This window comes from Theobroma cacao, chromosome 2 (assembly GCF_000208745.1).
Source record: "Theobroma cacao cultivar B97-61/B2 chromosome 2, Criollo_cocoa_genome_V2, whole genome shotgun sequence".
Taxonomy (NCBI): Eukaryota; Viridiplantae; Streptophyta; class Magnoliopsida; order Malvales; family Malvaceae; genus Theobroma; species Theobroma cacao.
The window spans coordinates 8,737,645-8,751,511 of record NC_030851.1 but is presented as its reverse complement, the minus strand read 5'-3'; the positions used below and the strand labels follow the sequence as shown (position 1 = coordinate 8,751,511).

The 13,867-nt window shown below is 32.9% G+C and overlaps 1 protein-coding gene across 2 annotated transcripts; it reads left to right on the top strand.

The window, feature by feature from the left end:
- Positions 4,919-13,470, top strand: LOC18608531 (SPX and EXS domain-containing protein 1). 2 transcript variants are annotated; one of them, XM_018115770.1, is made up of 15 exons: positions 4,919-5,300; positions 5,722-5,858; positions 5,958-6,088; positions 6,422-6,460; positions 6,595-6,687; positions 6,783-6,899; positions 7,338-7,433; positions 7,834-7,947; positions 8,561-8,584; positions 8,672-8,725; positions 10,444-10,491; positions 11,239-11,389; positions 12,279-12,444; positions 12,543-12,612; positions 12,911-13,470. In XM_018115770.1, the coding sequence occupies exons 2-15, from the start codon at positions 5,777-5,779 to the stop codon at positions 13,178-13,180; spliced, it is 1,455 nt and encodes a 484-aa protein (XP_017971259.1). In that variant the 5' UTR covers positions 4,919-5,300; positions 5,722-5,776; the 3' UTR covers positions 13,181-13,470. The 2 variants fall into 2 exon arrangements, with proteins under 2 accessions (XP_017971259.1, XP_017971260.1); XM_018115771.1 differs by lacking the exon at positions 8,561-8,584.

Here is a 13,867-nt window from a genome sequence, read left to right as displayed (position 1 = left end):
AAAATGCCAAGTAAGGTCCTACATAATCAAACTCCTTTTGAACTTCTATATAATAAAACCCCTACTTATGATCATTTTCGAGTCTTTAGTAGTTTATGTTTTGTCTCTACATTATAAAGGAATAGGAAGAACCATGATCTTAAGGCTAGTAAGTGTATATTTCTTGGTTATCCGAATGGAATTAAGGGTTATAGAGTATATGATCTTGTTGCTGATAAAATCCTTACATCCAAAAAATGTGATCTTTCATGAAAATGTCTTTCCCTTTCATTCATTGCAGTAGAATTCACAATTGCCTAACTTTTCTTCAACACCTTATGTGCCTGATTCTAATTTTGATTTATTGTATCATGTTCGTATTCATAATCACCATGATGAGTCAATTTGATCTTCTACAACTTCACAGCAACCTTCTACATCTTCTACTGATGTCATAACTCAAAATTTACTTTTTTCATCATCACATTCAGCTTCTGATTCAGCTAAAAATTTTACAAAACCTAATATTGCCTCTTTTGTTCCACTTGTTACTACTTCTATTCCTACTAAAAAAAGTGACAGAAACAGGCAATTGCTTAAATATTTGGAAGCCTATCAACTTGATTTACCATCACATTCTAACTATGTCACATCTCATCCAATTACATAAAACTTGTCTTCCCATCAGTTGTCCACTGCACATAAGGCTTTTATTGCTTCTTTATCTCATATTTGTGAACCCAGTTCTTATAATCAGCCAATGCAACATGCTCATTGGAGAGAGGTTATGATAGCTAAATTAAAAGCTTTAGAGGATATTGGAACATGGAGGATAGTCCCTTTACATTCCAATTCTCATGCAATTTGATGTAAGTGGGTGCATAAGGTCAAAATGAAGGCAAATGGTAGTGTTAAGAGGTTCAAAGCTCGTTTGGTTACCAAGGGATATAATCAAGTGAGGGCTTTGATTATCAAGAAACGTTTAGCCTTATTGCTAAACAAACCACAATCAGAGTATTGTTGGCTTCAGCAACTAAAGGTTGGTCTTTATCTAAGTTAGATATTAACAATGCATTTTAGCATGGGGATTTGGATGAAAAGTTTACATGGCATTACCACCTGGTTATATAGTTAAGGGGAAGCATACATCTTCTACTATAATTGTTTGTAAGTTGCACAAATCTCTATATGGTCTTAAACAAGCATCCAAACAATGGAATGCCAAGTTTATTGTTGTTTTGTTTGATTATTTTTTGTTTACAATGAGCAAAGAAAATGGTGGTTCATAGCTTTACTTGCGTACATGCTACCAGTTCAGATTAGTTGGCCACTAATGTGAAGGAATATTTGAGTTCACATTTTAAATTGAAAGATCTTGGTGTTGTTACGTATTTTTTAGGCCTTAAAGTAACAAGATCTCCTACAAGAATATCCATTTGCCAAAGAAAGTATACTCTAGATCTTTTTCAAGAACGTGGTTTATTTGGTTTCAAACCAGTGTCTACCCCCACTGATTATAATCATAAGATGAGCAAAGCTTCTGATGATGAAACACTTTTTGATTAGGGATGTCAACGGGTAGGGTACCCGTTAATTTCGAGGCACTCGAACTCTAACCCTATTAAAAATCAAATACCCTAACCCTATTAACTACTCGAATAATTTTAAAAATTACTACCCTAACCCTAATCCTAATACATTCGCACTATCCTATAATTATTTTAACTCGTTTAAATACCCGATTAGATAAAAAAAAACTATTAAAATCTTCTTCATGGGTACCCAATTACCCAATTAACTATTCTAATCTCATAACTTCCCTTTAGATTTATATGTTATAAGTTTATATAAACAAAAGTATATATATTGTAATTAATAATTTTATAAGATATAATTTTTGTAATGTTAATACAAATAGAAAGTAAATATGTTTATATTTAAAGTACATATATACACACACACGCATACATAAAAAATACTTGAATATATATAAAGTAGTAATTATATTCCTTATACATGAATTTAATATATATAAAGTATATATATTAAAAGACATTACAAGTTAATTAATAATTATAGTTTCATGAATTAATTTAATTAACTATACGAGTTTGTCCTTAATTACATAAAATTAAAAAAAATAACTAGGTTTTAGAACTATTCTAATCTCACAACTTCTCTTTAGGTTTATATAAGTTTATATAAATAAAGTTATATATATTATAATTAATAATTTTATAAGTTATAATTTTGTAATGTTAATACAAAATAGAAAGTAAATATGTTTATATTTAAAGTATATATATACCAAAAATATTTTAGTATATATATAATAGTAATTATATTTCTTATAAATTAACACAATATATAAACGATATATATTAAAAGACATTACAAGTTAATTAATAATAATAGTTTCATGAATTAATTTAATTAATTATAAGGATTTGTTCTTAATTTCATGAAATTAAAAAAAATATTTAGGTTCAAAAACTATTCTAATTTTAAAAACTTTCTTTAAGTATATATATTATAAGATTATATAAACAATGGTATATATATTATAATTAATAATTTTATAACTCATAATTTTTGTAATGTTAAAACAAAATAGAAAGCAAATATATTTATATTAAATATATATATATATAGTGGTAATTATATTCATTTATAATATGATATAATATTCAAATAATTTAAACATAATTAACAATTTAATAATTTTTTAATTTAAATATATTAGTGTCATCATATTAATAATTAAAGTAATTATACTTTTCATATATATGTTAGTTTTTAACAAAAAAAATTGCTTGTAAAGTTGGTAAAAATTGTAAATTTTTAATTTAATTATTAAAATAATAATAAAATATTTATAAATAGTAATCAAGTTCAAGTAGCAAGTACCCAAGGGTGATACTTGAACCCCACTCGAATCCGATACGAGTAGTGAAATCACTATCTGAACTCGTTTCAAACTCGATTATAGGGTACCCTAACTCTATATAATCGGGTCGAATATTCACGAGTACCCTATAATCGGGTAACCGGGTGAGATTCTATTTGGATGTTGATAAAATAGAGTGATTAAGAGAGAGAAATAGATGAATTTTGAGGTTTTATATATTAATCTCTTTATTATTTTTTTAATAGGAATTGGATTTTGGCTTGTAGATGCAGGAGTTGGTAGCCAAGTTCATGGAAAATGTAGTCCGTTTCGAGCAGGGGTGGGGAGGAAAATGTAGTGTTGTTGCCTCACCTCACGCCATGTGGCATGCATCCGGTGGGTCAAAACTCATACGATGCCATACATTCTTGTGTTTTTTATTTGACGGGTATTTCGATTAATTTTTAAATTCTATTAATTGTGTTTAAAGTTTGGGGACAGAGTGTTTATTTCAATTTTAATGGATTAAAGCTGAATTATAAACAAATTTTAAGAAAATAGGGGTATTCTAATTTTTTTTATTATGTCCACAATTTTATTTTTTTCTCCTTATATATTATTTAAATTATGCAATGTAATCTCTCTTAATTTTTCATGTCAATCAATGTAGGTGTCCACTTGGCTTTTGCAAGGAAAGAGCTTTTGATTTAGTGATGAGAGAGAATGTTAGTGTGGCAATCATGTTGTTCTAACTTGGCTTCATTGTTATTAGTGTAGGTCCATATGTGACATGTATTATACAATACGATAAGATACCAATAAAAAATTATATGAATTAATATGTTATTTGTATTTGATCAAGTATTCAAAATATATCATTCGGCACAATACATAGGTATCATATGATATGGTGCAATACATGTTGACCAAGTTTATGTTAGTTTTATCTTATGAAATTATTAAAATTTATTTTATTTTAAGTTGAAACACGAAAAACTAGATTCAATTTTCAAGGTTTAGACTTCAAACAAAAAAAAATTATAAAAGAAAAGAATCAAATTCACCTTTATATCTTTAACATGTTAAATGTTTTTTGTTTTTAATTAATAAATTAACATGAAAAATATTTGTCTTATTAAAACATATATACTATGTCAGACAGTCTAAATTAAAAGTTTCAATTTATACCACATAATCCTCAATCTTATTAATAAATATAATATTTTATTTTTTTCTTTATTTTACATATACACAATTAATTTTAAAATTTTTTATCATATAATATGAAACTCAATACTCAAAAATAAAATTTTGATACACAAAACTTATCTTGATTTAATAATTATAAGCGTTTTAAAATTCATTAATTGAATTTTTTTTCGATATTCTATTTCTCCCCAATTTTTTTGGTTACTACAATAAATAAGACTTCAACTCCCTCAAGTGCCCTCTTCAAATTACGATTTCATTACACTTTTACAAATAAATCAGTTGTTTCAACGGCAGGCCGTAGATGCATATCTCTTTTACTCAAATATTGAATTCAAAGTTCTGCATCCCCAAATAAAACAAAAAAATCAAAGGTGAGATTATCTGACACGTGGAGACAAAGGAGGACCTCCGGTCAGATGAAAGCTCTCAAGGGCCTGGTTAAAGATGCTGACGAACAGCCAGCAGATTACTCTATTGGACCCTAACACATGATTGACCCAAAGGCCCAACACTCTACTCGATTGGACTGGACTCAAATCATCGAGCGGGAAATAAGCGGTTTGGGTCCGTTTGTTCCGATTATCCATTTTTTAATCTTTAATTAATTTCTTAAATTAGAAAATAGGATCCATTAACAATTTTCTTTTGATGGAAAACCGACATTAATAATAGGGCCCACATTTTAATGAAAGGAGTAAATAAGTGACAATGAAAAACATTAGGCTTCTTTATCCGAAGTTAACATTTCTCGTTTTGACATAAACACGTTTATGGAAAGCGAACCAAACACGCCTTTATATTTTACCTTAAATCCGAAATCAAACCCCCAAATAGATTTTACATTTGCAATCAGGTCCTGAAAAAGCAAAGCAGCAACAATTTCCACTTTGCGTCATTTCCTTGTACTTCACTCAAACAAACAGCCCTCCAGTTCGGGGTTTTTGAGATCCCAAAAGGAAGAAAGTCAGAATTTCAATCTGGCGCAGTATTCAAAGTCATTATTATTTGTTAATACTTTTTCTTTGTAAGAATATTCTGATCTGATCAGGGTCCTATAGACTCATTCTAGTCAATGAAAACTTTCCCAGAAAATTGTGCCAGTTGATATCTTACCAGAAGCAAACAGCGTATCTCTCGGTTTTTCCGTTTGTTTCCTTTTCTTTCGACAGTGGGCAGTGTCAAGCTCTCTTACCCAGGACATCATTGCGGGGAAATTTGATAGGTAAAACTTTTATATATGGATTTCATTTTTCTTTTCTTCTTCTTGAATCTTTTTGGACTCTATGCATGTAAGCATGTAAGCGTCAAGTGTGAATTATATACTTTGATGTTCGTTGTGTAGCTGGATAACTGTGTTGGGTGATCTACAGTAGGAATCGGTGTTTACTAAATTAATGTTTGTCTGTTTTTACCTTAAGGTTTTCTGAATTTGCTATGCTGTTGCATTCAAATATCCCAGTTGCACTAACTAGACATCTTATTGTAAGAATGTCTGGTTAATTCATTTTTGGAAGAAATGTTGAAGTTGAACTTAGATTTAAGCTCCTTAAATGACATGCTCAAGCTTATTGATTATTTAAGAAACGCTTGTTTATATGCTGTTTTTTCATTCCTATAGTGATATGCAGTATTATGTATTGCAGATTACTGGTGTAGCCGGAGTGGCGCTAAGAGCTTGACCATCAACTACATACATCTATGTTTGGAGGTCCGGTGGCAGCTCCTATCAATAGCCCGCATTTAAGGAAGTCTGGTGGCAGAGCTGTTGTCTCTGATCTTGGTACAAGAATTTTATAAGCTTTCATGACTCTTGGAGTTAAAGGCTATTATTTATTTTATTCTGCTGCCTAGACCTAATATTGTATAGAATATTTGTTAGCTGATGAACTGGGAAATGGTGTTGAGGATGGTCACTTGCATCCCATAGAGGTAAATGGTCTGAAGAGTGCAAGTACACCGATGGTTACTGTTGCAATAGCTCCATCGCCTATGTTGTTATGGAGATTCAAGGTTAGTTTCAATGATATTCTTGATTCTTTTCTTTTATTTATCCATCTAGTTTCCATCTTTTTGGTCATTTCATTTGTTTAATAAATTTGAAGTGGTTAATTCAAAGCAAAATGCATTCCAGAGTTGAAATTCACATTTTTATTATTATTTTGGTTACAAAAGGAGGAATCTCGCATCTCCATGATATGTGTCAAAAAGTTTGTAAATTATTTAGGATTATATGCCACAATTGTAGTTATTCCCGTAGATCTTTGTCTTTCCGCGCCCCCCCCCCCCCTTCTTCTTCTATAATTTCTCAAGTTTCTGGAATCCTAAATCTGTTTAGATATCCAGGTACTATTGTTCCTACTCTGGGGTTTCATCTGCAGTAAGGTTAGTCTTATTTTATATACTACTCATTTCAAGCTATAAGTTTCAGCTTTGTGGTAATAGTGGTGATATCAAACGACTACAAGATTTGATCATGTTGCTTGCAAGTTCTCATTGTGTATGTCAAAATATTGCAGATTGGTTGGCATTCTGTGATGCGAATGAGTGTAGACTTACGGGACCTATTTCTATATGAGGCATTTTTGTATTATAATCCTCTTCTTCTTGTGGTTAGTGGACTTTCTAAAAGAGAATATATTATGCTAAAGAATCCTGCACACCTTACATTTTGATAAGAAAATTTTCTTCTGGTTTGATATTACAGACTACAATGGTATGGCTTTGGGGAATCAATTTATGGGTGTTTTCTCAGTCTAATGTCAATTATGCCAAAATTTTTTATCTCGATCAGAATCATCTTACTCATAGAGAAATATGGAAGGTAATTGAATTTGCCAACTAAATATTTGGCTGTTAGAAGTAGACTACTTTGTGCTGATGACACTCTTGTATGCTGGTACCATCTTAGGAATAAACTATACTTGCATGCCTTGTGTTTTATGTCTTGTTTTTCAGTAAGCAATATACAATGTGGCTGGCAACTAATGCAGTCTATTTCTGATATACTGAACTCATCTTGGTCCCAAATCTCTGCTTCTTGAATAGGATTTCAATATGTTTGACATTCATGTAGCAAATGTATTATTTTGAGGGAGCCATTTAATTGTCATTGTACTTTTGAAGGAATATTTTTTTTATTTAGATTTATCTTTAGCTTGAAATTTCTTCATAAAGTTTGATTTGCTACTGCTACTATCGTTACTAATAGTACTTAGTAATTTTCCTCAAATAACTCTCTCTACAATTGTTGTCTCTGCAGTGTGCTACATGGATGACTATCATTGTTCCGACTAGTATGACAGCATATCTTTATCTTTATTCTCATGGAGAAGTGTCGTTGGCTGCCTCACAACCAGTGTAATAGATGCATCCTTTCTTATTTGTATTGTTTTGTGCTCGTGCTTCCTGCATGACTAGGGAGTTGTTTATAGTTTCAACATCTTCAATATGAAAAATGAACTGCAATGCTTTCTTCAAGCTTTAATTACTGATCAATGTAGCCTACAAATAAAATTGATCTACATTCTGAACGTCATTCTCCAGTTATGGTTCCAATAAAGCATGTTCTTGAGAGATGTTCTGCACACAGTCATTCCCTTTGCATGTCACTTTCAATAAAATTATCCAAGCTCCTTTTTTTTCTTTTTTTTTTTTGGGGGGGGGGGCGGCTAAGTGTTGGGAGGGGGAGTTGAGAGAAACACAAACATGACTAATCTGTTGGAACAGCACTAAATTTTACATGTTTTCTGTTGCAGGTGCTTTTATATTTTGCTGTTGTGATGATTTTGATATTCCCTTTTGACATTTTTTATTTTCAATCCCGTTACTACTTGCTAAGGACTCTTTGGCGGATAGTCCTTCCATTACAGGTATGCTCTCTTGACATGTTTGATCATTTTGGTATCATCAATAACTTATCAATCTGTTGTATTCTTATGACATTTGAAACTTTAGGCTTAATAAATAGCTTTCATATCTGTTAAGTTTGTCCTTTAGATTTACTTGTCAAGATATGAAAAACCTAACAAGTAAGAATATGATGGAGTTTACGTCATATCTCTTTCCCAGAGGAAGTGATTAGTCATTTCATGTCAAGTTTTCTAAACAATAAATTACAACGTATCTAACTTTTATGGAGGCTGTTAAAGCTGATAAGCAAGTTAGAATTTATCTATCTTGAAGTTTAATTGTTCGTTATATCATGTTCTTCTCTTGATCAGAGAAAAGTTGCATGACATATTTGAGTGTAAATCTACATGTCTGCAACTTAAACTCTTCCAAGAACTTTGCAAACGTCATGTACTTCCTTGGGTGACGATCTTTCACTGGACCTAATTTTGCAGGTCCTTATAAGGTTTAACCTATTAGTACATGATACAGCTAGAATTTTATATGTGAACTATGCTAATCTTTGTTCAGTATGTGTATGCACACCATGAAGTAACAGTGTTATATGTTTGGCCTTAACATTGGGCCATGCAGATCCAAACCACCATGGAAAAGAGGGTCATATTCTTCCTTCTTTTGTTTATTTCTTGCTTCGACATCATGTGGATGTGTGCATTTAGTCTTATGTTGATACCATGAACGCAGGCAATATCTTTTTCCGACTTCTTCCTGGCTGATATTTTGACTTCAATGGCAAAGGTATGTGTTATGTTCTCCGACTTTTCTATCACATAGACCTAGACCTAGAGATGCTCTAACAGAGAGGAGATCAACATATTGAAAGTTTGGTGAAATGGCACCTAATTGAGGCGTGTTATGAATTAGGCTGTTTTCACTGATAATACTTATTCAGTGTCATTTTATCAATTTTTGTTGAGCAATCTGTTGAAATAGATAATTTTATTGTCTTTTCTGATAATTTTACTTAGCTTACTGAAGATATAATCGTAAAGGTTGAGGACAATGGTGCAAAACGATCCATTTAGCTACCTGCTTATAGTGAGAAAATACTTGATCTGTTTGTTATTGTTGTTGTAGTAGTTATCTTTTTATGATGGCTGCACCATTGAAATTGTTTTCATGCCATATAATTTTTGTGCCACTATAATTAGTTCTTCAACTATAAATGTATGCATGTATGGATTAATGAATTTATAATGAGAAAATTACTTGATTACTGGTGTTTAGACCTGGCCATTTGTGTTCATGTGTCTTAACCGTGTCATATAAAATAGGGTGTTAACAGTTATATGGGCAAATGCAAACACGACACATTTAATTAAATGTGCCAAGATGCTAAAAACATACATAGATACATTTATTAATTGTATAATAGTACATGACATGCTTAACATGTTTATTACATGGGTCGGAATAAAATTTATACTGCATGAAATGATTTATACCTGTTTAAATGATTAACACGTTAACACAATTATATTAAAAAAGATGCAAATAAAATATGACTCCATTGTTCAAATTTAATACTAATAATTATAAAAACACATATAACAGAACAATCATATCCATCAAGCATGTGAAAAATCTCCAAATAAATCCATCAATATCAACATAAGCATAATAAAATTAGGGCTTTTTTGGGTTTTTGTAGAAGGGAAGCCTTTTTTAGGGAAATAATCGGTGAAATGAGGCTGAAAAAGAGAAAGGAAGAGAGAAATGGTCATTTCTTAGATGATTTGAGGAACATAAATGGTGAAAATGTGAGCAGAAATGAAGGAAAATAAATGGTGAAAAATGTTGGGGGTGGGAGGGTGTGGAGCTGCTGGCTAGGGCTGTGGCTGAACCGTTTGGTGGGGCTGCTGGCTAAGGCTGGGTGGTTGGGTGTGTGAGCTGCAGTGTGCCATTGCAGGGCGGGGGCGCTTCCTACTAGTTTGGGCTGGGAAGTGGGAAGTAGGAAATGGGATCTAGGAAGAAGAAAGGAAAAAGTGATTTATTTTGTTTGGAATAGATTTCAAAAATGAAAGGAAAGAAAGATTAAAATTAGTTACCTTATTACCCTCATAAACTTAAAAGATACCTCTAAAATAATTGTTTAAAATTATTTTAATAAGGTGAAAATAGTCTTTTAAATACTTATATTAAACAGGTTCATAAACGGATTATACAAGTCAAATTTATACGGGTCAACACCATAACACGATTAACTAAATGGGTTTAAACAGGTCTTAAATAGTTTAAGCGGATTTGACATATTTAAGATATGAAATTATTAAGTCTTGAACATGTCGACATGATTAATACACGAATTATGATAAGCCTAAATCCAAACCCGTTTAACTCCGTATCTTCTCGTGTTATGTCCAAAATTGCCAGATCTACTGGTGTGTGGCAAGGATGGTTAGCTAAAATATTTTTATCCTGCTTCTAGATATTTGATGCTTTTGAATGTTGTGCAGGTTTTTTCTGATTTGGAGCGCTCAGTTTGTAGAATGGTCCATCGACAGGTTTGTATATAGTTTTGAACTTTGACTGATGCTTCATTCATATGAGTAGAGAATGCAGATAGGGGAGCCTTTAAAATCATGGTTATTTCTTAACCATCACTTGACTTGAGATGGATAAAACTCTGCTTGACCTTCCTTTTTGTTTGACTTGGATAAGACTTTTATGGTTCTTTAGTTTGTTGGTTTTTTGAAGTTCAACCACCCTGTCCCATCTCATCCTTGGTAGATAGCCAACGTAAACTAGCTGAAATGTAGGGCACGGCTTTGATGGTTCCTAGACATACTAGTTCCAAGAGATTTATAGGAACAGTGGATGGTGATGCCATCAAAATGATGCTCCAGTGTCCAATAGGGTCTGAGAGAGGTGAAGAGAACAGAATGAGAAATGCATATTAAATTCTACACAGATTTTCAGCTAAATGGGCAACCTTCTGGTGCTGCAGATGGGTCCTTGGGTTGAGTTATGTTTTATCTAATAGTTTGATTTATTATGTCGCTTGCTCAATGTCTGTTCAAATGGTTTTGGAATTGTGAAAGATTTGTTTTGGTTTTATGAGGCATGGAGTCAGAGATGCTGCAACAACCAGAATTATATATATTTTTTAAAAATATCTTTTTTGTTAACAAACCTTAGGAAGGAAGGTTGAAAATATGGTCATTGTAGTATTCTGAGTTGGCTTGTATATTGTCCGCTAGAAATCACGAGGTTTTCCTTCTGTCTTCTTGAGAGATTTCCTATGCATACAGGTTGCCACTATTGCATGGTTTGAAGCTGATTCTGTTTGTGGGAGTCACTCCATTGCAATCCCTTTAGTTCTCGTTTTGCCCTACCTTTTCCGGTTTTTCCAATGTCTTCGACAGTACAAGGATACTGGTGAAAGATCAACACTTTTAAATGGTATGTCTCTTAGAAACTTTCCCAACATGATTGTTAAATGTTTTTCCCCTTAGACATCTGCCTTCCTCCCTGTGTCATTTTTTACTTTTAGTTTTGAGTATTTGTTAGTTGGGTGTTGAGTGGTTTGGTTGTGTGTCTTCAAGCTAACATGAATTGCTATGCACTTGAACAGCATGTGCTGATATGTGCTCCTGGTAATTGTGGGCTAGATACTGGGACTGGAAGTAGATGTTCTTTTATGCAAGTACTCGTAAATAGTCCATATGTTTCATGGATTATTTTGGTTGTCTCGTAAGATGGAGTTAAGGAAGGTGCCAGCTAGCCTAGCTGGTAAAAGTCCTTTGGCCGTTATATGAAGGATCTGTGGTCAAATTCACCTTCAATAGGGATTTTTTTTTTGGGGGGGTGTAGGTGGGTGAGGGTGGGAGGGCTGGGTAGTGATTGTAGGAGAGGGAGGGCTACTCCCTACCGTTTAGATCAGCCATCGGATCAAAAATATTAGATGGAATTAAATAATGAAAGTCTTGAATTTACATTTGTTTCAACCTTCAAAGTTTTGTTTTCCTGGCATCATTTTATCAACAAAATGATGTAAACTGAAATACAGATTCCAGAACTGCAAATATCTTCAACTATTGAAACTAATATAATATTATCAAGTTTCAGTACTGTGTTTTGAGGTCAGAAAATTGTATAAGCCTTTGGTTGTCATGGATTTCAATTTCCCCTAAGTTTGTAGCAGTTGTAATCTTAATCATTAGTGAAATTGTATTGAAATTATAATTCCCCAGCTACGGGAAAAACAGAAAGGATTCATTTGGGTTATATGTATTATAGATGGTTTTGTTGCTTCAGTAACATAATAACTTGATTTTGCTTATGGTTTCAGCACTGAAATATTCGACGGCAGTACCTGTGATTTTTCTTTCAGCCCTTAAATACCATGTCTTACCTGATAGCTGGATTAATTTTTATCGCCCTCTATGGCTTCTTTCAAGTGTTTTGAATTCATTGTATTCATTTTATTGGGATGTGACAAGAGATTGGGACTTGAGGTATGTAGAAGACTCTTTAGAATTGCATATTCTGTTTGAACCATAATATAAATTATAAAATCACCTTACTGACGCAATTAATATTTTTCTCTTGCTAGTGGCTTCACTCGTATTTTCAAGTTCAATAAATCACATCTCTGCTCGCACCTTTCACATGGAAGAATATGGGTAAGCATTCAACTCAGAGCAGTGCTTTTATGACTTATCTGATCTTTCTGGTTGAACAATTGAAGAAACCTGGTTAGTTCAACACCTGAATTGAAGCATGACTAAGAATCAACAATGGTATAAATGCAAAATTGGACAATTCATCAATTAATAAATGGCCCAATTTTTGTACCCTTCATCTCTAAAATATAAGCATAGTCCCTTAAAGACTTGTATCTACTTTCTATGACCATTTCAATTCACTACAGTACTTTATGAATCATTGGCACTCAGTATCTCATATGTCTGGAATTTGCAGGTATATATTTGGGTGATAGGAAGCAACTTGATCCTGCGCTGCACATGGACATACAAACTGTCAGCTCATCTCCGTCATAACTACCTTACTGTGTTTACTATTGCTGCCTCGGAGATTTTCCGCCGTTTCCAATGGATTTTCTTCCGTGTAGAGAATGAGTGGAATAAAATGAACTCCAGGTCAAACATTCAGCTCTCCATGAATAATCCAACCAATGAGGAAGTGAAATTACTTGCTTCAGATGGCCACAATGTATTGATCAAAGAGTGATTCTGTCTTGGATAACAGCTTCATGGAGGTTCATTATCATATGATTGATAACCTCCTTATTTTTGCCAAAAGAAAGCTTTGATCATTCATTTTTGAATTATCTATACGATCACGTCAAAATTTTTTTATTCATTCATACTTACTAGGAGTAGTTACGAGTTTTTTTTTTCTTTTTAATTTTGAAAATATTTTTCGAAAATTCATTCTGCTGCTTACATATTGGGGAATTGAAGGACTGGAGAACACATGTCGTTATAAGTTACTACTTTTAGTACTACTGAATTTCCTGAGGTTGTAGTGTGTGTTTTTTGCTTGTTTAATTGTTAAAGGTGAAATGGTGAACTCGTGTAGGAAGAAGGTTCCAGCTCCACAACCGCCAATTTAATGAGGCGAGTGCAGCAGCGTTGTCACCGCAACGCAACCACTGCTCTCCTGTCTGTCTGTGTGCTATGACCAACTGCAGCTTGAACTGCCCAAATGTTTGCCAACTCTCCGCTTTTCAAATATCGACAGAACCGGGGATACTTGCATTTCCCAATCTCAAAGAGGATAGTCTTGAGCATGTCAAGAATAAGGTCCATATGATGTAAAGTGCCCCCTGGTTACTTCAATAAAACCAACAAAATGGAATTTTACAGTTTACAAGGGATGGTCGGTATTCCAGCCATGTCGGATGGCGACCACCGC